Source organism: Musca autumnalis, unplaced genomic scaffold (assembly GCF_047663935.1).
Source record: "Musca autumnalis isolate F117 unplaced genomic scaffold, ASM4766393v1 scaffold_4, whole genome shotgun sequence".
In the NCBI taxonomy this organism is placed as follows: domain Eukaryota; kingdom Metazoa; phylum Arthropoda; class Insecta; order Diptera; family Muscidae; genus Musca; species Musca autumnalis.
Genome location: NW_027411977.1, coordinates 27861841 through 27887383, shown reverse-complemented (window position 1 = coordinate 27887383; position 25543 = coordinate 27861841). Strand labels below are relative to the sequence as shown.

The window sequence follows — 25543 nt, the reverse complement described above, 5'->3', positions numbered from 1 at the left end:
CCATATGGAGCTAACTAGATGATGAATACACCTTATCAGCTTGTCGCCTCCGGTTTTAAACAGCTGGACTTGTAGGCCATCAGCTCGTGCTGCCTTATTATTCTTCAGCCGGTTTATTGCTGTCTTTACCTCATCTTCGCCATCTTCTGGGATTGGATCTTCGTCGACTTCGCTACTATTGGATACCAACAGTTTGGAAAAATGCTCTTTCCATATTCTTAGCACACTATCTGTATCAGGAGAATGTGCCAGTTCCAAAGCCTTCAGTTTGATGTTTAACTCTTTGGTAGAATTTTCGGACTTCATTCTGTCTACTGTACATCTCGATTTGTTAACACTCCCGCTTTTTCATCTCTCCTTTTCTCTCGATTCCACTCTCGTGCGCTACGCGTTGCTACTGATTGTAAAGTAGTTCTATATGCCGCATTTTACTCTTCGGTAGTTGCACGACACTCCTGGTCATACAATGGATTCCTTGGTGGGGGTCTCTTGTATCCAAGTACTGATTTTGCGGATGTTTGCATGGAGTGGGCAATGTGTTGCCATTGTCCTGATATGTTATCGGGACGAGGAGTGCTTTGATTAAGCAGTTGGGCCAGTTAAGTGGAATATGCTGTGGCTATCTGTTGTGATTGCAGCTTACCGATGTCCAATTTCCGAGTTGTGTCTGTTCGTACCTTATTTGCTACGTTTAATCTGGTACGCACTTTTGCTGCAACAAAGTGGTGGTCCGAGTCTATGTTGGCTCCTCGAAACGATCGTACATCTAACACGCTGGATGCATGTCTTCCATCTATCACAACGTGATCTTGTTCATTGATCTGGCGACATCCTGGTGCCCTTATGAATATCGAGATGTTTAAATCTGGTGCTGCTAACTACCATGTTTCTTGCAGCTGCAAGGTCTATCAGCCTCATACCATTGTCAGATGTTTCACTGTGAAGACTGAATTTCCCCGACTGGTGGGTGGGCCAAAGATATTCTCCTTTCCAATCTTGGCACTAAAATCGCCTAGAATAATTTAAATGTCATGGGCAGGACAACGGTCATATCGCTCATTTACTCAAAGAGTGACACGTCTCAAAAAATCAAGTTTCGAGAAAAGTGCGTTTTAAATTGTCGATTGAAATTTGACTTCCCATCTTAAGAAAATTATTACACGAAAAATAAAATAACTAATTGGACCATCTTTCGTAAAGAGCTAGCCAGATATCAGTGCTAAATTTCTGTGCAAGATCAAGCATGGTTTGAGTGCATCATAACCTCAAAAAACATTTTTGATGATTTATGCCAAACTCATAGCAAATAAGCTGTAACTTGTTAAGTTTTCGAGATATCAACTTGAGAATTTGACACAATATAAAGTAAAAGTCGTAGAAAAAATAGAATTTGATAACTCAAAAACCCAATTTTTTGAGTTATGCCACTCTTTTAGTAAATGAGCGATATGTTTCTTCTAAGCGCTCATAAAATATATCTTTGGTCTGTTCGTCCTTGTCTTCAGTGGAAGCATGAGCGCAAATAAAGCGGGGGGATTTTTTGCTATTTCAATGTCTATTTTGACTGGACTACAGAAAGACTAATACACAAGATTTTTAAACAATACTGTCTTAGGCTTTTCCTAATTTATTATTATTATTATTATTATTATTATTATTATTATTATTATTATTATTATTATTATTATTATTATTATTATTATTATTATTATTATTATTATTATTATTATTATTATTATTATTATTATTATTATTATTATTATTATTATTATTATTATTATTATTATTATTATTATTATTATTATTATTATTAATATTATTATTATTATTATTATTATTATTATTATTATTATTATTATTATTATTATTATTATTATTATTATTATTATCATTATTATTATTATTATTATTATTATTATTATTATTATTATTATTATTATTATTATTATTATTATTATTATTATTATTATTATTATTATTATTATTATTATTATTATTATTATTATTATTATTATTATTATTATTATTATTATTATTATTATTATTATTATTATTATTATTATTATTATTATTATTATTATTATTATTATTATTATTATTATTATTATTATTATTATTATTATTATTATTATTATTATTATTATTATTATTATTATTATTATTATTATTATTATTATTATTATTATTATTATTATTATTATTATTATTATTATTATTATTATTATTATTATTATTATTATTATTATTATTATTATTATTATTATTATTATTATTATTATTATTATTATTATTATTATTATTATTATTATTATTATTATTATTATTATTATTATTATTATTATTATTATTATTATTATTATTATTATTATTATTATTATTATTATTATTATTATTATTATTATTATTATTATTATTATTATTATTATTATTATTATTATTATTATTATTATTATTATTATTATTATTATTATTATTATTATTATTATTATTATTATTATTATTATTATTATTATTATTATTATTATTATTATTATTATTATTATTATTATTATTATTATTATTATTATTATTATTATTATTATTATTATTATTATTATTATTATTATTATTATTATTATTATTATTATTATTATTATTATTATTATTATTATTATTATTATTATTATTATTATTATTATTATTATTATTATTATTATTATTATTATTATTATTATTATTATTATTATTATTATTATTATTATTATTATTATTATTATTATTATTATTATTATTATTATTATTATTATTATTATTATTATTATTATTATTATTATTATTATTATTATTATTATTATCAGTATTATGTTATATTACTCACATTTGGTTCGACAGTACATTAAAAAAATTTAAACATTTCTTAGGCCAAGTATCTTTTTAAATGAGTGTAACCTTTATGCATCCAACATTTTTATCATTTTACCTACTTTCAATTAACACATGAACCCAAATTCGATATCAATCTGTAACCACAATTCCGTTCAAAGTGTTTTTATTAGTTGATAATAAACTGATATTCAACAACAACAAAACAACCACAAACAAAAAACGTGCCAACTATGTATTTTATTAATAATTTATTTTCTCGCTTCATTACAGGTGCTTACACCATCATCCGGTTTTCTCGATTTTGCCATTAGTATGCGTCCGGACTATCATCAGGCAATCATCGATACAATACAATTTTACGGATGGCGTAAAATAATTTATCTGTACGATTCACACGATGGTAAGTGGCATACTTTTGTTTGTATTTAAATATGCATATCGATGTGTATGTATGTAGATAAAACGATGGACAGAGAAAGATTATTCACACATACAAAAAAAATGTACCCGGTATAAATGACCAATACAGAAACGCAGAATATTCAATGTGGACATGTTGTTGGAAAAAAATTGTTTGATGTGTTTTTATAGAGGAAACTATTTATCACAGTGGACTATGGGAGGAATTTTTTTATTTGGTTTTCAGTGCCGTTATTTATGTAAGATGCCTATGAAATTTTAAACAACATCTAAAGCAAACTTTTGATAGTTAGTTTTTGTAATTAGTTGTTAGAAAATACAGAATTTGCAAACTAATAAAACTGTACACGTTTTAGGGCTTTATATTAGCTTGCCAATTTTGTAAACAGTTTTTCTAACAACTAAACACATTCCCAATTTAAGAGTACTTTATGACGAAAAAAATTTTATGTATATATTCAAATTTACTCCCCAAACAATTTGTATACATTTTTAATAAGCTATGAGATTCCTTTCCTCCACTGTTTAACTTCGGTTATGTATATATTTGATATTGGAAGAAAAGAAAATTTTTGTTCTTCATACCAAAACACCTACATATGTATGCATGTATAAAAAAGTACGTATATATGTAAACATGTATGAAGGCAAATACACTTAGTTATATAAATACCAATCATGCCGAGATTGCTGAAATATGTTGTTTTCTCTGCGTTTCTTTGCATACTTTTCTTTGGCCTTGTCCTTCGTCAATATTTATATTAAGTGTATGAGTGTGTGTGTTATATTAATACAAAAAGCAAATACAATAAAAACAATAACAATATTTATGTAGCAGCTACTTATATACATATGTACATACATTCGCACTTGTATAAAGAAAAAAAATTAAAATGATTTTTCTTATACAGATTTCTTACAGAGACAGCTATTATTTTGACAGCTGTAATATGAGAAAAAAATTTAGCAATAATCTTAAATGTCAAACAAAAAACTCAGAAATTCAATGAGCACGGAGACAAGCAATACTATTTGACATCCATTAAAGTCGGGGGGGTTACATAACAACAACAGTCGTATTATTGATTAATGGCCAATCTGTTGAGAGTTCATAACATAACATTTATTTCCATTACGGCTAACGAAGCAAAATTATTCCATACTAAAAAGAAATTGCCTGACGCAGACTAGAAATCATAATTAAAGGAAATTAATTTCCAACATTGAACACAAATTTCAATATGTGGTATGATGACACTCATCAAAAGCCATGTTCACGTGTATACGTCTATGCCTGAGACTGACTTAAATGCCTGTCAGACATGGGATAAATGAATGAGTGTAAGTCATAATAAATGAAATTTAATAAACTGCCGACTAATTTGATGTTGTTGTTATTAATTCCGTAGCAATTTATTTAAGGTCTTTTATTTAATGACATATTTGGAAGTATTAAGGATATTTTGTACAATTCATTAAAAACATAATTGTTATTTACAAAGAATTTTGCAAATTTAATTAGATTTTCAAACACAAATAAACTGCACATTTAAATATTTAATATACACACAATTAAGTAGCTAGATGTACACATAAATCAATTAAATCAACCAGTTTTTTGTATATCACAAACTGGAATTATGAAAATTTATTAACCAATTAAATAAAAATAGGTCATTTACGTTTGTATAAAATATTCAAATGCTGAAACTTTGTAGGACAGACAAAATACTATGAAAACAATTGGGACATTTGTTAAGAAAATAAGGACTCAATCGGTCCACTCCATTGGTTACCTCCCACACAAAATTTCGGAAAGTTCAGTTTAGGAACTGCTCTCGAATCGCTTTGATTTTTGTAGTAGCCACTTGTAATCACTGCCCCCATACGACGGTACAAGTTTCATCAAGGGCAAGTCCATACACACACTCCTTCAGGTACCTCCACCACAAAAGTTCAACAATGTTCGGAAAATTTCTGCGCACGATAACTCCTGATGGGAGTGGTCGATTTGGTCCATGCTTTACACATCCTAATATATCTACCAGATATAAATCAGGTTCGAATATGGACTATATTTGTCCACTCGTTCGGGTACCTCACACAAAATTTTGGATAAACTCACTTTAAGACCTGCTCTTGAATCACCTTGATTTTTGTTGAAGCAACTTGCATTCGCTTTCTCAATTACGACAGTAAAAGTTTTTTCTGGGGCAAGTTCATACTTCTTGAGAAAACAGTCCGAAAGGTGTAAAAAAACCCCTATGACACAATATGTAGTGGCTTGAACCGAATACTGCGTTCGTCCACACTTTGGATATCACACAAACGTAGCAACCGATTTGGTCCAAACTTTGAATATCGAAATATTTTGTCCAAACTTAGTTCATGTTCATATTTGGGCCTTATCGGTCCAATCCTTGGGGTACCAACCACACAAATGTTCAACATATTTGTTTGGTAAGGGTCCGTTCGCGAATCCTTTGGATATTTTTACCGGGGGTTTCCTAGTGACCCTGTTTACAGCGATATTATGTTTTTCGTAGGCTAGTATGGTACAAAACGTAGGGTGACGTAGGGGATGGAAGATACCAAGGAACGGTCCTGACAGGCTTTAACATGGCAAAGCCCAGGATTTATCTTGGTCCCTCTTTCATCTCAAGTGGACACTGACCTCCCCGTGGAGTCACCTGGGGAGCTGTCTTTAACGCCCGTTAAATGTCGGGAAATTCAGTCTCCACAGTGAAATATCTGAAAATGGTATGAGGCTGATAGACTTTGCAGCTGCAAGTGGCTGTCGCCAGACCAAAGAACAAGAAATCAAATTTATCACACTATGATAGATGAAAGACATGCATCAAGCGTGTTGGATAAACGATCGTTCCGAGGTGCAAACATAGACTCGGACCCCTACCTTGTAGCAGCAAAGATACGTACCAGATTAAACGTAGCAATCAAAGTGCGAACAGACACAACACGGAAGTTGGACATCGGTAAGCTGCAATCACAACAGATAGCCACAGCATATTCCACTCAACTGGCCCAACTGCTTAATTAAAACACTCCTCGTCCCGATAACATATCAGGACAATGGCAAAACATTGCCCAATCCATGCAAACAGCCGCAAAATCAGTACTTGGATACCAGAGACCTCCACCAAGGAATCCACGGTATAACCAGGAGTGCCGTGCTGCTACCGAAGAGAAAAATGCGGCATATAGGGCTGCTTTACAATCAGTAGCAACACGTAGCGCACGAGAGAGGTATCGGAGAAAAGGAGAGAGGAGAAACGTCTTTTCCGCATGAAAAAGAGAGAGATGGAAAAGCGGGAGTGTGAGATGTACAGGAGACAGAATGAAGTCCGAAAATTCGACCAAAGAGTGAAACATCAAACTGATGGCTTTTGAACTGGCACAACCTCCTGTAGAGACCAGGAAGGTAATCTGGCAACTGATACAGATAGTGTGCCAAGGATATGGAAAGAGCATTTTCCCAAACTGTTGGTATCCAATAGTAGTGAAGTAGACGAAGATACCACAGATCCAATCCCAGAAGATGGTATTGAATTTATACCACCCGGCCAAGATGAGGTAAAGACAGCAATAAACCGGCTGAAGAATAATAAGGCAGCAGGAGCTGATGGCCTATCAGCCGAGCTGTTTAAAACTGGAGGCGACACGCTGATAAGGTGTATGCATCAGCTAGTTAGCTCCATCTGCCAAGAAGAACGCGTACCCGACGATTGGAACCTGAGCATCCTGTGTCCCGTCCATAAGAAAGGAGATAAGACTTTATGCTCCAACTATAGAGGCATAAGTCTTCTCCCTATCGCCTAGAAGATAGTGTCAGGGATATTGTGCGAACGACTAAAGCCCATGGTCAACGAAATAATTGGAACATACAAATGCGGCTTTAAACCTGGCAAGTCCACCATTGACCAGATATTTACCCTGCGGAAAATCTTGGAGAAGACCCAAGAGGTGCAAATCGACACCTATCACCTTTTTGTCGATTATAAAGCAGCCATCGACAGCCCGCTACGTTCAAAGGTATTCCAAGCCATGTCTGAATTTGGTATCCCCGCAAAGCTCATTCGGCTTTATAAAATGACTCTAACTGACACAAGATTTTCAGTTAAAATAGGAAAGAACCTCTCCGAAGAGTTTTGTACCAAAAGAGGTGTCGTGTGATCTTTTCAGCATTCTGCTAGAAAAGGTTATACGAGAGGCAAACGTCAAAAGAAGTGGCGCAATCTACACAAATAGCCACATGTTACTTGCTTATGCTGATGATATAGACATCATGGGACGATCAGTAAAAAAGCAACCGATACGATTATGAAGGTTGAAGGAGAATCTGCTAAAGTGGGTCTGACGGTAAACGGCGAGAAGACCAAGTTGATGGTGTCGAAGCGCAATGCGTCCATTGAGATCGGACCAACTGTTGAAGTTGGTTCCTATAATTTTGAGGTAGTAAAGACTTCGTATACCTCGGCACCGTGCTGATGTATGGTTCCGAAGCCTGGGTACTTGCGCAAACAGATAAGGCTGTGTTTGGCGTGTTAGAGAGAAAAATTCTTCGAAAGATCTACGGACCGATCTGCGTTGACGGTGAATATCGTCGTCGTATGAACCACGAGCTGTATCTGCTATACAACGACATCAATATAGTTAAACGTATCGAGATGCAGCGATTGCGTTATCTAGGTCATATAATAAGAATGAGCGATGAAAGGCGTATAAATTCGAGCCACATGGTGGTGCACGCAGAATTGGCAGGCCAAAGAATATATGGCGCAAACAAGTGGATGAAGAGATGACATGGCGCGGTATTCCAAAAAGCGAAGCACGAAACATAGAGAATTGGAGATCTTTTCTTAGTTCGGTCTATGGAACAAATGTTCTGTAATGGGCCCGCTAATTAAGCAAGTGTGGTACAAAACTCTATCTATCGACACCCCCCGCAAAATTTTTGAGCTTTAATCCAATCCATATTTTTGTCGGTTCATACGCCCAAAATTTTGAAACCCCTCCAATCAAAGACATATTTATGTCTTTGCCCCAATATACATAAGTTTTTTTTTGGGAAAAAAGTATTTCAATCCACACAGGCTGAAGGTATATCTCAGTGGTCAAAGCCGACTGATACTTTTTAGTTGTTTTTTTTGGTAAAATAACATACTTTGCACAGTGGTACATATGAAAAATTAATTGACATATTTTTTAAAAACTTTAGAACAAATAGTAGTTATTCGAATCCCACTAGCAAATAGGACTTAAAACTTTTGTAATCAAGTTTAATACAAATAAATTGGAAAATCGAAGAGTACAATCATTGATGAAAATTGATTTTTAAACGTTAAAGTGCGAAAATTGCATCCAAATCCATTGGGCAGTTATATTTCTATTTTGTGTTAAATAGCTGATCAAACAAAAATACAAAAATCATTATTTTCTATTTGGACCAATATTGAGTATTTATTAGCATACAGTTTTTGAACAGATTTCTAAGCTTCGTTTCCCTACTTGTAAGATTTCTTCTAATTTGCAAGAGTTACCATATAATCAAAATGAAAATAATTAATACAGATGTAGGGATTTCCTTAAAGTTTCAATAACCTTCCAAGTATCTGCAAAAATCGCCACTAGTACCAAAATAAGGCCAAGGATCTGTAGATTTCAAAATGTTTTGACTTTTTGCAGACGTTTGCGGTTTGGGCAGTTATGATCAAACGTTTAGCACGGCTATTATGTGCTGCATTTATATTTTTTGAAATATGCTTAAGTAATTGTACTATCCATTCTGATATGTTTGTTCAATTTATTATTTTTGTATTGTTAGCGATTTCTATTGCCATGGTAACTTAGGTACTAACTTTAAGAAATACACTTTTGTTTGACCGCGCCTAAACGTGGAGATTTTTCGCGCACTGAGAACCAAAAATGCATTACTACAGGTAATTTTGCAGAAAAAGGTTATTAAATCTTTTAAAGTATCTAAAAGTCAATGGCAACCCTATATGGAGGCTGTGGTGAAAAATGGACCAATATGACATTTCTTTATAATTCTGAGTTTATTATTAAAACCAATTCGGTTTGAGTATTTGTTTAACATCTGCCGAAATAAATTTATATATAAACTATATAAGGAATATACCAAATCATGGACCAATACTGACAATTTTTCACGGAGAGGTGTACAATGAAATTATATCTCCGGAACAATTTAACCTTTACCTCTCTTGTAGTCAGCCTCCTCCAGACGGCATAGAGATAGCAAGGCATGCGGATGGCGTGTGGTGAGCTGAACTCCTATTTGACCGATCTTACCAAATATCCGCCACTCTGTTCACCACATGGACGACACAGGTGAGAAGAGAGTTGAATGTCATGGCCAATGTTAGCAAAATTTCGACCACAATTTTTCCCAAAATTCTAGGGGACACATTCGACAGCATGTTCAAGTGGTGTGCGCATGCCGCAGCAATCTGCGACAAACTGAAATGCAAGAACAAGATCCTCAAGTCCCTTGCCGGCACACTTGGGGTACATACGAATGTTTCTTTATCTTATCACATATAATGCAATAGGTCGGTCTGTGGTAAGCTATGCGGCGCCAGCTGGGTCCGTGAATATTAGTGCAACGTGATGGAAAGATATTCAAACTTGTCAGATTGCCGCCCTGAGAACAGCAACAGGTTGCGCCCTCATGTCTCAAGTGTACCATCTATATGAGGAAATAATGGTTTTTCCAGTACAGGTTTTTCCAACACAATGTCATGCTTTCGTTGCAATACTTGCTAGGGTGTTACTGTTAGAGCCTTTCTAATCACCATATGGTAGATAGGACCCCCCACTCAAGCATGTCAAGATGCATATTCATGATCTTGAAAGAGAGGTCCAGCGTTACAAGAGAGAACACCTAGATCAACAGACATATCAAACAGGTTTCAATAGCACTCATATGGATGCAGTCTCAGATGCCATAAACAACTATCGTATGAATGCCGCCCTCGGATTACATGCCCCATCTATCGCAACTGAGGAGCGTCAGTTGCCACGACAAAACAGAGTAGTTCTCACTCACGTACGGCCCGGATGGTACAGCCGTCTAAATCCATATAGCATAGATCAATGGCACCGTGCAAAACATCTGCAGCACAGTCTCACATGACACACTGCACATTTTCAACTGTCCTGCCAAACCTACTCAGCTAACTCCAGTAGATCTGTGGCTACATCCCGTTGAAGAAGTGGAGATAGACCCAGAGCCAGATTAAGCAAAAGAATGAACTTACAAATATATAATGAAAACACTGTTACAACAACAACAAATTGTTTCAAATTTTGAGGAAAATATTAGATGTTTCACTGCTTGTATTTATCATTCATAGAATTCGTTCAAACGCTGAAGAAAGTATTGGATCCAGTGAAATTGTGGGTTCGCATAGAGTCACTTCCATAACATTCTGCCGGAAATGTATGCCAATAGTGTCATATTGTATAACTATTCACCACAAAGTTGTTCTTATGGTAGTGGGACTTAAAATTTATTTCCAAAAGGTAGTGTATTACGACAAATATATTTACTTTAGTCCCCACACAGAGCCGCCGCCAAGCTTTGATAATTTTACCCCCAAAAACATTTTTATAAGTCCCTATTTTTGCTAGTCAGCAACTGATGATGTCAATAACGCTATACATTTAACTCAAGCGAGTGCTTATAATGCACCCCTCCCCCTTGCGAAGAAAACCAACCATGTGAAAAGTGTAAAATAACAGCATGAAGTGTTGCACCATTTAAATTGTCATTGTAGTGTAACCGCATGTAAAATAAATTGACATTAAGCTACATTTACACCATACAAATATGCACTTCTACAGCAACAACAACAACGGCATAAATCCTCCTTCTATCTGAGAGCTGTAGTCAGGGTAACAACTAAACAATTGCAATTTAACTTGAATCTAGAAGTTCGTATCCTTTACCTTGGGGGGACTTAACTTGCATTTATTTTTCTGGTGTTTTGTTTTGAACGTGTTTCTTGTTGTGGTGTGAATAACGAGCGGAGAAGTGGTTGGTTATAAGGTATTGCTATAGAAATAATACTATTTTTGCTTTTTTTTTTAGCCACCACATAAGGTCCATGTGCATACAATTTCCTTGTATTCTATTTGCAACAGCTGCGACAGTAGTAGCTGGAGTAAAATATCTTTTGTATTTTATAAATAACCGTTTTGTATGCAAAAAAGTAAAACTCTGCCATTGCATTCATCCGACATGCTTGAGTTAAATTCACACTAACAACTGCCTAACGAACTACTCGTACATACAGTAAAATGTTTGCGTTTGAATGAATGAACGGACGAACGAACGGTGGCTAAGGTTGTGTGTTATTGCAAGGTGTATTGGTGGTGATGTGTGGGAGCGAGGAAAAAAAACATCTTGTCGTTGTCATGCAGCATAGCAGTTGTAGTGCGAGTAGTTATAGTCCATAGAGATCATGTTTTTGCTGTTGTTGTTGTTGCTGTATTGCCAAGTTTATGCTGTGTGTTAGTCTCATACGTTTTTCTTCTTTCTTTTTCTATTAAATTGAGTTGACATTTGTATTTACCAGTTGTTGCATAAACATTTCTAAAGGACCCAACTCTCATGCCATGAATTTGAACTCACAAAGGAATGAAAATATAATAACATGCAGAATCTAAAAACAAAGTCAAGGGTTGTGCCAAGGTTACACATTAAACTGCCTAGCTACGTACATACATGCATGTGTGACTACCTACATGTGGTACAATCGTTACGGGTGTTTTTTTTTAAACGTTTACTTCATTGAAATATGAAACTTGACAAAGAAAAGACGTGGGATTATTTTTGAAGGCCAGCTACTGTTAACCGTTCAGGTGTCAATGGGAAAAAATAATAATGAACTTGTATTGCTAGAGCATAGAAATATTGATGAACATGTAACCAGCTCGAACGTCTCCTTGACAAACTATGGAAAGCAACAAAAATCGATTTTAATTTTTGTATTTTAATGAATGTCATGTGTTCAGATGGTTCTAGTCAAGGTTATTTTTATATCATCTAACACCCAGAATGCGCTTCTAAGGCACATCGAAATGGCTGAAATTTTGAAATTTGGTATTTAGTTTGCGCTAGACATTCCTGACCGGCTTTAACATGGCAAAGCCCAGCATTTATTTTGGTCATTCCCTCATCTCAAGTGGACACTGACCTCCCCGTGGTGTCACCTGGGGAGCCGCCTTTAACATCCGTTAAAGGTAGTGAGCTAATATGTGCCGCGCGTTCACCTACAACAACATTAAGAACCCTAGATAAAAGCTGCGTATTATAAAACAAGTAAGAACGCCGTTAAGTTTTGCCAGGTCGAACGTGTTATACCCTCCACCACGAGTTGTATTGAAGTAAAATGGATCAATTTGTTTCCTTTCGTTTATGAAGAAGACTAAATACCAAATTTCAGCATGTTCGGTAAAACAGTGTGGCTTATCTTCAAAATACCGATATTCGGGAGATAAGTTCCTCAGGGCTTGGCGGAAAATTTTTAGACTCACGGAAGACTAAATACCAAATTTTTGATATTTCGGTAAAACCTTCAAAATACCGAAAATCAAGAGTTACGCTTTTATGGGGGATATAGGAACCCGCGGACCTATAATTCTCTTCTGGAATATTTGATAACCTCATGAAAGACAAAATAACAAATTTCAGTCTTTCGGTGGGATATTGACGTACTGTTCTATGGGGGCTATATTAAGGCGTGGGGCAAAGTTGTATTCCCCCAACGAAGACTAAGTACCGAATTTCAGCCAGTTCGGTGCGATAACCTTCAAAATATCGAAAATCGGGTGGTCGGGTCTATATGAAGACGTGGACCTATACCGACAAATTTCATATGGAACGCTTAATACGCCAAATGAAGACCTAATACCAAAATTCAGCCATTTCAGTGCGACAATGAGGCTAAAAGCTTCAAATACCGAAAATCGGGTGGTACCGTTCTAAAGGGGCTATATGAAGGAGTGGACCTATACCGAAAAATTTCATATGGAACGTTTAATGCCCCAAATGAATGCCAAATGCAAAATTTGAGCCATATCGGGGGAGTATTGAGGCCACAACCTTCAAAATACCGTAATAGGGAGGTACCGTTATAAAAGGCTATACTAAGGCGTGGACCTGTACCGACAAAATTCCATCAGGGCTATATGAAGACGTAGGCCTATACCGAAAAATTTCATATGGAAAGTTTATTACCCCATATGAAGACCAAATAACAAATGTCAGTCATATCGGTGGAATATTGAGGCTACAACCTTCAAAATACCGGAAATAGGGAGGTACCGTTCTATGGGGGCTATACTAAGGCGTAGACCTGTACTGACAATTTCATATCGAACGTTTAATACGCCAAATGAAGACCAAATACCAAATCTCAGCCATTTCGGTGGAGTATTGTGGCCACAGCCTTCAAGGATACCGAAAATCGCGAGGTACCGTTCTATGGGGGCTATATAAAGGCCTGGACCTATACCGAAACATTTTTGGGGGCAAGTTTTCTACCCCCAACGAAGAGTAAGTACGAAATTCCAGTGTGATAATGAAGCTAACACCTTCAAAATACCGAAAATCGGGTGGAACCGTTCTATGGGGGCTATAGCAAAACGTGGACCGATTTTTACCATTTGCAATACCAAACATCCTAGGAGTAATACAAAGTTCTATACAAAATTACAAACCTCTATAATAAAAATTGCAAACTGTAGCATGATTTTAACAGGCAGACAGACGGACATGGTTATACCGGCTTAGATTTTTACCCTGATCAAGAATAATTATACTTTATAGGGTCTCCGATGAATATTTCGATGTTTTACAAACGGAATGACAAATTTAGTTACACCCTCAATTTATGGTGGAGGATATAAATCGAATTAAAAAAAACAAACCCCTCGAAAGTTGACGACCCCAGCAAATGTTTTAAAGACCATGATCTGCGAATCTGCATCTGGAATGTTCGCATTCTTTATAGAGCAGGTGCCGTTTACGCATTGGTAGATGTACTTGAAAAGTTTAACGCCGACATTACTGCCATACAGGAAATACGATGGATTGGTAAAGGCGTCACAACAACACCTAAAGGTGACGCACTGTATTATAGCTGCCATTACGAAAAGCATGAGTTTGGTTGCGGATTTGTAGTTTGTCGGAGGTTAAAATATCTGGTGTCCAGTTTCACCCCGATTAATGAAAGACTTCTTACAATATTGATAGCTGATCAGCTTTAGTTGAACTCATGCTCCCACTGAAGACAATGACGAACCGACCAAAGATATATTTTGCGAGCGCTTAGAAGAAACATATGTCGGTTTCCCTGCCCACGACATTAAAATTTTCTACGCGATTTTAATGCCAAAATTGGAAAGGAGAATATCTTTGGCATAACATTCGGGAAATTCAGTCTCCACCGTGAAACAGCTGACAATGGTATGAGGCTGACAGCTTCCGCAGCGACAAAAAATATGGTAGCTAGTAGTATTTACTAGATTAAAGCATTTCGACTTTCACAAGGGCACCAGGCTATCTCCAGAAGAACAAAGAAATCAAATTGATCACGTTGTGATAGATGGAAGATGTTGCATGTACGATCGTTCCGAGGAGCTGTCATTGATTCCGACCCGTTCCTTGTTGCAGCAAAGGTACGTACCCGTCTAAACGTTGCAAAAAAGCACGAACAGACACAACGAGGAAGTTGGACATCGGTTGGCTACAAACACAACAGATAACCACCCCTCTGTTTAATGAAAGCAACATATTTGGTCCAAAATTTGTACTTCGTAATATGTTGTCCACACTTAGATCTAGTTCGATGATGGACCACAACAAACCACTACTTCTGGTACCTAGCATACAACCATTCAAAACTGTTCGATAAAATTTACAGATATAAGCTAGCTTCAAGTGTAGACAGTAGGGGGCAACTTCTTTGGCTAAATTAAAAAATTAAATTAAAAAAAAAAAAAACAATTAAAAAAGTATCAGTCGACATTGTCGAAAGCCTGTGAGGATTGAAATACTTTTTTTTAAAAAAAACTTACGTATTTAGGGGGGTTTTCAAAACAATATGGAAAGATTAAAGCCAAAAATTTGCGGGGATATCAATAGATATGCCTTTTTTTAAACTGAGTTTCCACAATATTTAGAGTACCATTTCAGCGGACATTTTGTGGGGGAGGTATCGGAAGGTCCACTCCTTCCACCTTCGAATTTCATATAGTATTCGAAGAAATATTACGAGATCCAAAGTGTAGACGAACGCAGTATTCGGTTCGAGCTCTCCAGTCATTACATATGGTGCCATAGGTGGTTTCTACAACTTTCGGGCTTTTTTCTCAAGAAGTATGGACTTGCCCTTGAAAAAACTGTTACTGTCGTAATTGAAGCAGCGAATGAAAGTTGCTTCAAAAAAAATCTAAGTGATCCGAGAGCACGTCTTAAAGTGAATTTGTCCAAAAATGTGGACAAATATAGTCCATATTCGAACCTTGCCTATACCTGGTACATACAGTGCCCGGCATAATTATTTTGACAAGTTTGAAAAAATTATGTGTTTGATTTTTTATCGGATTAGTCTTCTACAAAAATAAAAAAAAATATTCTGCCTAATCCTTTACTAGAGTACTTAAAATTAGTAATAAATTTCATCAATTCAAATTTACGCTTACACTTTTCTAATAGAAATAAAATTTCACTGCGTGGCATAAGTATTTTGACAAAATTGTTTTATTGGTTTTTAGACCTCAAAAATTAAAAATGTTTTATTTATACTTATGATTATTATTAGTTACGGTAGAAATAATATGTTTCACACACATCTGCGCCATTATGGACCCATTTACGAATCGATATTTCAAGGATTTAGGGATTTTGAAAAGATTTATCATTAAACTACATTTTCGATGGTTTTCTCCCATTATCTCGGAATATTTTGCGGATTTCCACTTTTTAATGAGAGTAAGAACATTTTTCTCTTACAAATGTGATATTTGGGGGAAACTACTTTAAGTTTGCACCCGAAATACGCTCCAAACCTGCTCCACAAAATTCAGCCTTGCCATAGCAGCAGTGTTCTGCAAATGAATACATAACATTTCGATCAGTTTACTACCATGTAGTTATGCAAGATTGTTTAAAGTACCAAATTATTCATTATAGTCCACAGCATTATCGATAAAAATTAAATATCACAGTATTTTTCATGGTGGATCAACCTATTCTGATGCCTGGGAACATTTGAGCATGGCAATAGCATCAGAAGGACATTTATTTCACAAAGATATCAAACTTTTTGGCGGGTTTTTGACTCAAGCTTACTGAAAAGTGTATTTTAAAATGAATTATGTTCAAATACATTTTTATCAGTCCATAATATGCTCCACCGCAATGATTGATGGGGTGCAAATGATTTTGATTGAAAATCTAATTGACAATTTTTGTGGCTATGATTTATCAACCGAGTGGAATGGCAAAAAATAGCTTCAAATTGACTTTTTTCTTTAGAGGTTATAGTCTTAATAGAGAGTTTGCTTTGAAATCGAAATTGCTAAGAAGATGAGGATTTGTGGCCTTAAGTAAGATTAGATTTGCAATTCTGCTCTATTTACCGGAGAGCAACTTCTGTAATTTCACATTTCTGCCTAGATCGCGCATATTTACAGCGTTTTCTGTATTTTGAGATTTATTCGTTACAAAATAAATACATAACTGCATCAATCTCTAAACATTAGGTAAATTTTTCACCGAAACTCTAATTTTAAATTTCACTACAATTTTTGACACCAGCATTCCCTATTTGAATTAAAAATCTATGACTGTCAAGTATATTTTTTCATAAATGTTAATAATTTAGTTAAATAAATTAATTTTGTTGCCAAAAGATTCGATTAAGTACCAAAAGTAACATAATTATGACATGTCAAAATACTTATGCCGTTTTGCGTTTACTTCCTTTTTAAACATTCGCCTACCTAATCACAAATAAAGCTGGAATTTTTTTGATCCACTTATTTTTATTTAGTTGAGAGGACAAAGAAAAACCCTAAGCTGTTAATATCCCGTTATATGAATGCTGACAATAATTATATGCCTTTTAAGACAAATGTAAATTTTGTCAAAATAATTATGCCGGGCACTGTATGTATATTAGGATGTGTAAAGTATGGACCAAATCTGTCACTCCCATCAAGAGTTGTCGTACGCACAATTTTTCGAACATTTTTCAACTTTTGTGGGGGAGGTGCCTGAAGGAGTGGGACGATATGGCTTATCTTTGAATTAAAACTGAGTTTGCACAAAATATTACGAAGGCCACATTTTGGACCGAAACGGCAGATTTATTCGAGAGTTATCGTGCGCACCAGCCAGACAGACAGATAGACAGACGGACGGACATTGCTAAATCGACTCCAAATTGTCTGAAACACATTTCATCCAAACATACTTGGGGTCTAAAGCCATTAATTCGATGAGGCACATTTTACCCGTATGAAAGTGTATACACTAGGGTGGGGCGATTTGTGTGGAAGGAAAAAAACCTTAATGAGCCCTTCGCGTTTTGATTCCTGGGAGTGAACTGAGCAAAAAAGTCCACTGGACCATATATCTACAGCGAAAATCGAGCCTCCCGATTTTGACTTTAAGTTTTTTATTGACGTTTTTTGGATATTTTGGCATATAACAGCCAAACCATTGAGATTTTCGATCCAATACAAATACAAAAATTGTAGCCAAGACAGTAATTAAGAACTCTCTAATACATTGAGAAAGCATTGGAACGCTCCTTCAGGCAGTTTTGGCCTTGAGAATGTGCAAACTTTTCGAAAAATGTCGATAAATGACTTTGTGCTACAAAAATTGACCAGAAAAATATTCGAGTGTTCTGATGCAAAATTATATCGTGTTGGGATCCATGGACAACGACAATACCTTTATTTCGATTGGGTAACTCCGTTTTATATTTTTATAACGGTAAAAGTAGTGAAAATCTGGGTTTCTTACATTTTCAAATTTAAACGGACATATCTTCTTTTTTTCACAACGTATTTCTAGTGATCCTTCTTCCTTTTAAAGGGGTGAATAATATCTTTAGAACAAGTTTTTATTTGCTTAAATCGGTTAACAAATGGCTAAGTTATAGTGGTTTAAGTATGAAAACCTACTCAAAAAAACTATAACTGAATTTCTCATAATTTTGAAAATAATTATTGAACAAAACAAAAAACATTATATTTTTGAAAATTATGAGAAATTCAGTTATGGTTTTTTGAGGGGGTTTTCAGAATCGGGGTGCACTCATTGATATGAGAGAGGCTCCCTTGTCCCGCCTGGGATGCTTGTGGAACAATTATTATTATAAATATCTGGTCAATGGGAGATTTTCCAGGTCTAAAGTCGCATTGGTATGGCCCAATTATTTCGCTTTTGTCGTTCGCATAATATCCCTGACACTATCTTATGAGCAATAGACAGCAGTCGTATGTAGTTAGAGTACACAGTCTCATCTCCCTTTTTGTGGACGGTACACAGGATGCTCAGTTTCCAATTATCGGGTACGCGTGATAACTAGCTGATGCATACACCTTATCAGCGTGTCGCCTCTGAATTTGAAAAGCTCGGCTGCTATTGTAAAATAGCCCTATATGCCGCATTTTTCTCTTCGGTAGCAGCATGTCACTCCTGGTAATACCATGGATTCATTGGTGGAGGTCTCTGGTATGAGTGGATTTGGCGGCTGTTTGCATGGAGTCAGCACAAATTTTCCATTGTGCTGAGTGGAATATGCTGTGGCTATTTGTTCTGATTGCAGCTTACCGATGTCTAAATTTCGTTTTATGTCTGTTCTACTTTATTTGCTACATTAATCGGATACGCACCTTTGCTCAATGAATGTATTCCATCTATCACAACGTGATCAATTTGATTTCTTTTGGCTTTTATTCGAATTGAAGCAAGCGTTTCATTCACTAGGGTGGGGGTGTTGACCAGATGTTTTAACCTCCGATCGATCTCATGTTTTATGTCACTGCAGCTATAATAATACAGTACAGTAAAACACCTGTAGGTGTTGATGGGACGCCTATCCCAATCCATCGTATTTCCTGTATGGCAGTAATGGCGGCCTTGCACTTTTCAAGTACATCCGCCAATTGGAAGGTGCAATGTGCACATTCGGCGATCATGGTCCTTACAACGTTTGCGGGGGTCGTCTACTTTAGAGGGGTTTGTTTTTTCTTTTCTTTTGGTTTTTCATAGTATGTTATTTTTAGAGGGTTGGGTTACTAGCCCAACGCGCAATCCAAGTTTTAAACGTTCTTATGGGTAAACGCGCTGCTCACTAGCATTAAAGGGTGTTAAAGACAGTTCCCCAGGTGACACCAAGGGGAGGTCAGTGTCCACTTGAGATGTAAGAGGGACTAAGATAAACCATGGGCGTTGCCATGTTAAAGCCGGTCAGGACCGTTGCTTGTTATCTTTCATCCCTACGTAACACAAAAGGAATATGTTGGTTAATAATATGTTAAATAAATATTTTAAATGTTGATATGATGTACCAGGAATTCTATCCTGCGGTGGTAGACTGAACCATAACAGAAACCCATCCCAATTGAATTACATGTGTTGGTATAACATTTTTATGCAACGTTTATATAAAGAAAATAAATTAAAACACTATAAAAACATTATACTGTTTTAAACATTTAAATTTAAAATTCTTCTACACTAAAACACATGCACATATGTATTCATTTTTCTTCTTCCTCCCTTTTGCTTTGGCAACACTTTATATAATAAATAGTATATAAAATACAAAAAAAAATAGAAAAAAAATTTGAGCCGGAAAAAATTGAGACTATGCAACATAATAAATGGAGCACATCCGGAGAATGCACCACATATTCACGCAGCCAGCCACAAGAACACCGACACGTGAACATAATTCCTTCTAACTCACAAACACTCACACCCATGCAGCTCACAGCATCATCGTCATCATTTCTGAAACACTTTGCCAAGAAAACTGGAAAACATCCAGAAGAAGAAGAAAAAGTTATGCTCGATATTGGTGTTGGGAAACATTAACAGCATGAACAGCATGTTCGAGGATAGTTAGTTGCTTGCCGGGTTCTTTCATTCGTTCATTCAGACCATAAACAAGTGCATGTAGTAATACTTGGAATGGTCGTCTACTCGAGTGCATAAACTTCTTGGCCACATTTGCAAAGGTATGATGATGGCAGTAAGGAGGGCCAATAGCTTTATGGTATTTTATCCGGTATTTTTATTTCAATACCAGAGATCTATTCAAACTATGAGGAGTGGATTTTTAAATGCATAGCTATATGATTCCATTTTTTTTTCTAGGAAGAGAACGAGAGATGTATGACATGTAATATTTGAAAGCATCTACTAATGGATGCTAGTGACTGCCATTGGTGGCAAGTGTGTGTTTGTGTATTTGCAACAACTATAAGTGTTATTACGCACAAACACACAACTATATATATTTATGTTCATAGAAAAATAAAAGAATAAAAAATGAACATTTGAAAAATGAAATTTTAGATGAAAAATATTCAACGAAATGTGAAACAAAATAGTTTAGTTATGTATATACCCAGGTAAATGTTTGATGCCGAACAACTTGGTGTAACTTGTTAAGTAAAAAACATGATTTTTACAAGAAAGTATTTGTTATTGTTTGGGCAAAAATTAAAAATACATATCCTACATTCTTATAAATATTTAGGGAAACTATACACGTGATGGGCGGCATGAAAGATGAAATATACCGAGCATGGTCCCTACCGGTTTCAAAATGGCAAAACCCAGGACTTATCTTAGTTCCTCTTTCATTGCAAGTAGTCACGAAACATAGCCGACTTATCTCAGTTCCTCTTTCATTGCAAGTAGTCACTGGCCTCTCCGTGTTGTCACCGAGAAGAACGTTAAAAACATGGGTTGGGCGTTGCGCTATAAACCATCCCTCCAAAAAGCAACATATTATGAAAACACAAAGAAAAAGAAAAACATACCCAGTGTTCTGAAATAAATTTTATGTAACTTTTGCAAACATTTCGTATTATCCATAAGAACTAAACGAAACATAGCCGAAGTTGACCGAACACGCTGTTTAGTTTCGTTTTGTTTACATTCGTGAGTGTGAACAAAAGGAAATATTAAAAGTTCTCAACTTCACAATAACACACTGCAAACGTTTGGTGGTTGAATGAAACATCCAAGTATTCCAAGTATGTGATGTTAGCTAACTGGGTTGTTAAACAGCAAACGTTTGCAAACAATTCATTTTGGTCGTTCGTGATAAATAGGAACATCATAGACAATCGTACAGTTTTGTTCTTCTTCAGTTGAAAGGTTTGTGGTTTTGTTCCGTTTTGAGAACGAAACGATTCAGAAAAAATTAAAAGTTTGTGATTTTGTATCAATGGTACGGGAATCGTCATTGAACAAACCCCTTCTAAAGTTTACGACCACCGCTAACGTTTTAATGGTCATAATCTGCACCTGGAATATTCAGACTCTTTATAGAGAAGGTGCAGTTAACGCACTAGAAGATGTACTTGCACAGTACAAACCCCCCAAAGTGGACGACCCCTCAAACGTTTAAAAGACAATGATTAGCAAATCTGCACCTGGAATGTTCGCACTCTTTATAAAGAAGGTGCAGTTTACGCATTGGCAGATGTACTTGAAAAGTACAAGGGTGATATAACCGCCATACAGGAAATACGATGGATTGGGAAAGACTTCACAACAACAACTACAGGTGACGCGTTGTAATATAGCTGACATGTAGTTTGTAGGCAGTTAAAACAACTTGTCTCCAGCTTTTCCTCGGTGAACGAAAGATTTGTTACAATTGGAATGAAGCTGATAGGCTCCGCAGCGGCAAAAAACATGGTAGTTAACAGCACCAGATTAGAGAAGGGCGCGTGCCTAAAAAATTATGCACGAACATGTACGAACACGGAACAAAATTTTTATGAACGTTCACGCACAAACACTGCGTTCTTCAAGAAGGCACGAACACGCACACTCACGCACGAAATTACAAAAAAAAGATATTCATATGGTTGTGCAATTATTTATTCAAAAAATATTTATATGGTAAATAACAAAAATGTTTTGCAATCGATGAATCCGAGTTTCACCCTTTCAGAATTCGCGAACTGTTAACATATTCTATAAAGTATGAATACAATTCTTTAAAATGAAGTGTTTTAGGAGGGATCCCATAATGTCGACCATTAAAATTAATTTTCGTGGCATCAATGTACAAATATGGGTAAAAATGGGTTGAAGCCAACAAGTTTTTTTATGTTCCCATGCGATTTCTGGCTTAACCTTACATTTTATAGACCTATTCCCAAAGAATGAATCACAGAATACTCCATGGGCAATAAGATAGCAGTGTATGATTTTTCAATATATCCACTGCAACCACCTAAAATTGATGCTGACATTTTGCAGCCGGAATTTCGGGGTTTTTTGATTTTTTTTTAATAATCCGGACGCGCAAGAAGATAATATTCCAAACTCATAACACGATTATAGAACTCATGATTTTACGTCGTTTGGTGCATATCTCATGAATGTGCTCTTTACAGCATCCTAGTAATTGGAGTCGAAAGGCCAAAATTTCATGCGTGAATTTTCTTACAAAACATATTTTTTGCGTGTAAAATTTACAACTGTCATTCAATTTCCCTTGAAACCCGCGTGAATTTAGTTTTTTTACGCGACGGTTCTAATGAAGCCTTCCGCGATCGAATTCATCTACTAAAACCGCGGATATAGACACCTTGAAAATCGGTAAATCAGCAAAAATAAAATATATTTTGACAAATCCGTGTACTAAACCACGATTTTCTTTAAAATTTTTACATAAATGGAATCCTTTACTCGCAATTATAATATTTGCGAAAACACGTGTCATAAAAAAAACAGAGATACGCGAGTAATATGGGTATTTGCCAAAAATTGAATGTGGAGGCACATCCGCGGTTTTTGAAGAATCTATTTGAAATAGGTGTATATTGACGTATTTTTGATGGGCGCTGATGAAACCGGATGCGCATCAAAATCGTATCCACATTGCGCGACTTTTACCAACTTTAAGGTTTTTTGCAGTGCATGATGCAACTGGCGGCACACAATGGCCGCTGAGTGAATCATCGAAATATGCATAAATATTGAAAGAGATTGATTCGCATATCCAAAATCGGATGCGCATCAACCGACATTAACTAATTCGCGAATTACAGGCTTTTAAATTTTCATATCTTTTAAATGATAGTAATTTCAATATTACTCTTAATTTCCTATCCTTATAAGTTATCACAGTAAGCAGTTAAGCTTTCACGATGGTAAACCATATATTTTGATAAAGGTTTAGCAGAATACTTTAATTTATGTATTAAATTTTAGCGAAATAGTTGGATAACTCTCAAATTTTATTTTCTAATTTTTCGAAACAAACCAAAAAATATATTTGTAACAATATTTTCCAACAATGAGTTGTTTCTCTTTTGTTGTTGTTATAATATGCAAATTATAAAGCAAATGTTTATAATTTTGGTTTCACATTTTTTTACGCGTTGTCTAGTTTCTATACGTATTTTTAATTTAGTTGGTAGAGGTTTATACGGACTCTGAGTTAGTATAATTTAAATTTATTGCCAGATTTTTTTTAATTTTTTTGATTTTCCGCGAGAATAAAAACACATTTTGGAAATTTCGTTGCATCTACGGATGGATATCAAATGCTGTTACTTATATATGCAATACAAAAAATAAGAAATTTTAAAATATTTTTTCTTTATAAGAGGATAAAAACCGCTATAACTTTTGCGCGCATCGGCCAATTTCGTGAACGCGAGCAGATTTGAAACCAAATTTTTTTTCTTTAACTCTATACCAAAAATCGTAGATGTGCTCGCGAAAAATTTTTTTATTTTTTTCAAATGGAATTGCAAAGGAAAAACGTCAGTCTGGCTAGATACGGCACTCTCCAAATATGCATTAATTTCTTTATCAATTAGAAACTTGTGCCTTTTTCGTCTTTTTGCCAAATTTGGATCCAAAAAATCTGAAAATTCGTATAAATGTGGCATTGTAATTTCCTGCTCACAATTAGAACACTTTATGTTCTCACTTTGTATATCAAGTAACATTGCTTTTACATTACGTCATTTCTTTTTTCTTCTAAAAAAAAATCTTTTCCCTAAATTGCGGAAATAAAATATGTGCCATTGCTGGTACAAAGCGTTTAAGCATAGACTAATTAAGTAGAGACTACGAACGCTCTCATTTTTCATTTTCAACCAGATGTCGCACGAATCGATTTGGGGCTAGTCATCTGACTCAAGCCAGACTGGGGCTAGTCAAATGACTCAACTTCGAAAACAATTTATTTGTTTTTCTACCAATTAGGGTCTCTGTTTGCAAACTTCGCCACTTTAAAATGTTCTTTACATGTGAAATTAACTATGCCACTCTTTTTGGTAGGCATATATTTCGTAAATGTTAATATTTTTAGGAGTTTTCGTTTGAGTGAAACAATTAGCTTTCACTCAAACCATAAACATGCGTAAACGACATCTATGTCGCCGCAGATAAATGGTGAGAGCCATTCTTTGTCTCTACATTAATTAGTCTATGGTTTAAGCAATGTAAACAATCATTGCTTTCAAATCTTTCATTTTGGTTTCAAATCTTTCATCAATTGAGAGTCAATGGTATCAATTGAGCAAACTTTCAAAAGTGTTTCAGACCAAACTGCAAAAATATGCACCGTATGGTTTTTTCTGAGCTTAATTTTTCGGAACACTCTTTGCATATTTTGAGAAAAACCAATAGAGGTTCTAGCTTTAAGTCAGATATACGATCCAACTCATTCTTTTCATGCAAAATACTCCTAATCTCATTCTGGACTTGGTATATGCTCTCAAGCATAATATATGTGGACTTCCAACGTGTTCTTATATCTTGTTTTAACGTGTTCTTATATCTTGTTTTAACGTTTAGCTCCGAGTGTTTAAAATATCTTACAAGCTTTTTGGAGCAGTCAATCCGTTTTCCCAATTCGGGAAGAGGATGTTTTTCAACAACATCCATTCAGGATGTTTTTCAACATCCATAACTAAGTTCAAATTG

At 35.1% G+C, this 25543-nt stretch overlaps 1 protein-coding gene across 3 annotated transcripts in view; it reads left to right on the top strand.

Moving 5' to 3' along the window:
- GluRIB (Glutamate receptor IB) overlaps positions 1–25543 on the top strand; it is a 323616-nt gene that overhangs the window by 141363 nt on the left and 156710 nt on the right. For all 3 annotated transcript variants that reach the window (XM_073983938.1, XM_073983939.1, XM_073983937.1), the window contains exon 5: positions 3136–3265. In XM_073983938.1, the coding sequence (XP_073840039.1) occupies positions 3136–3265 (130 nt within the window). The remainder of the gene's footprint in view (positions 1–3135; positions 3266–25543) is intronic.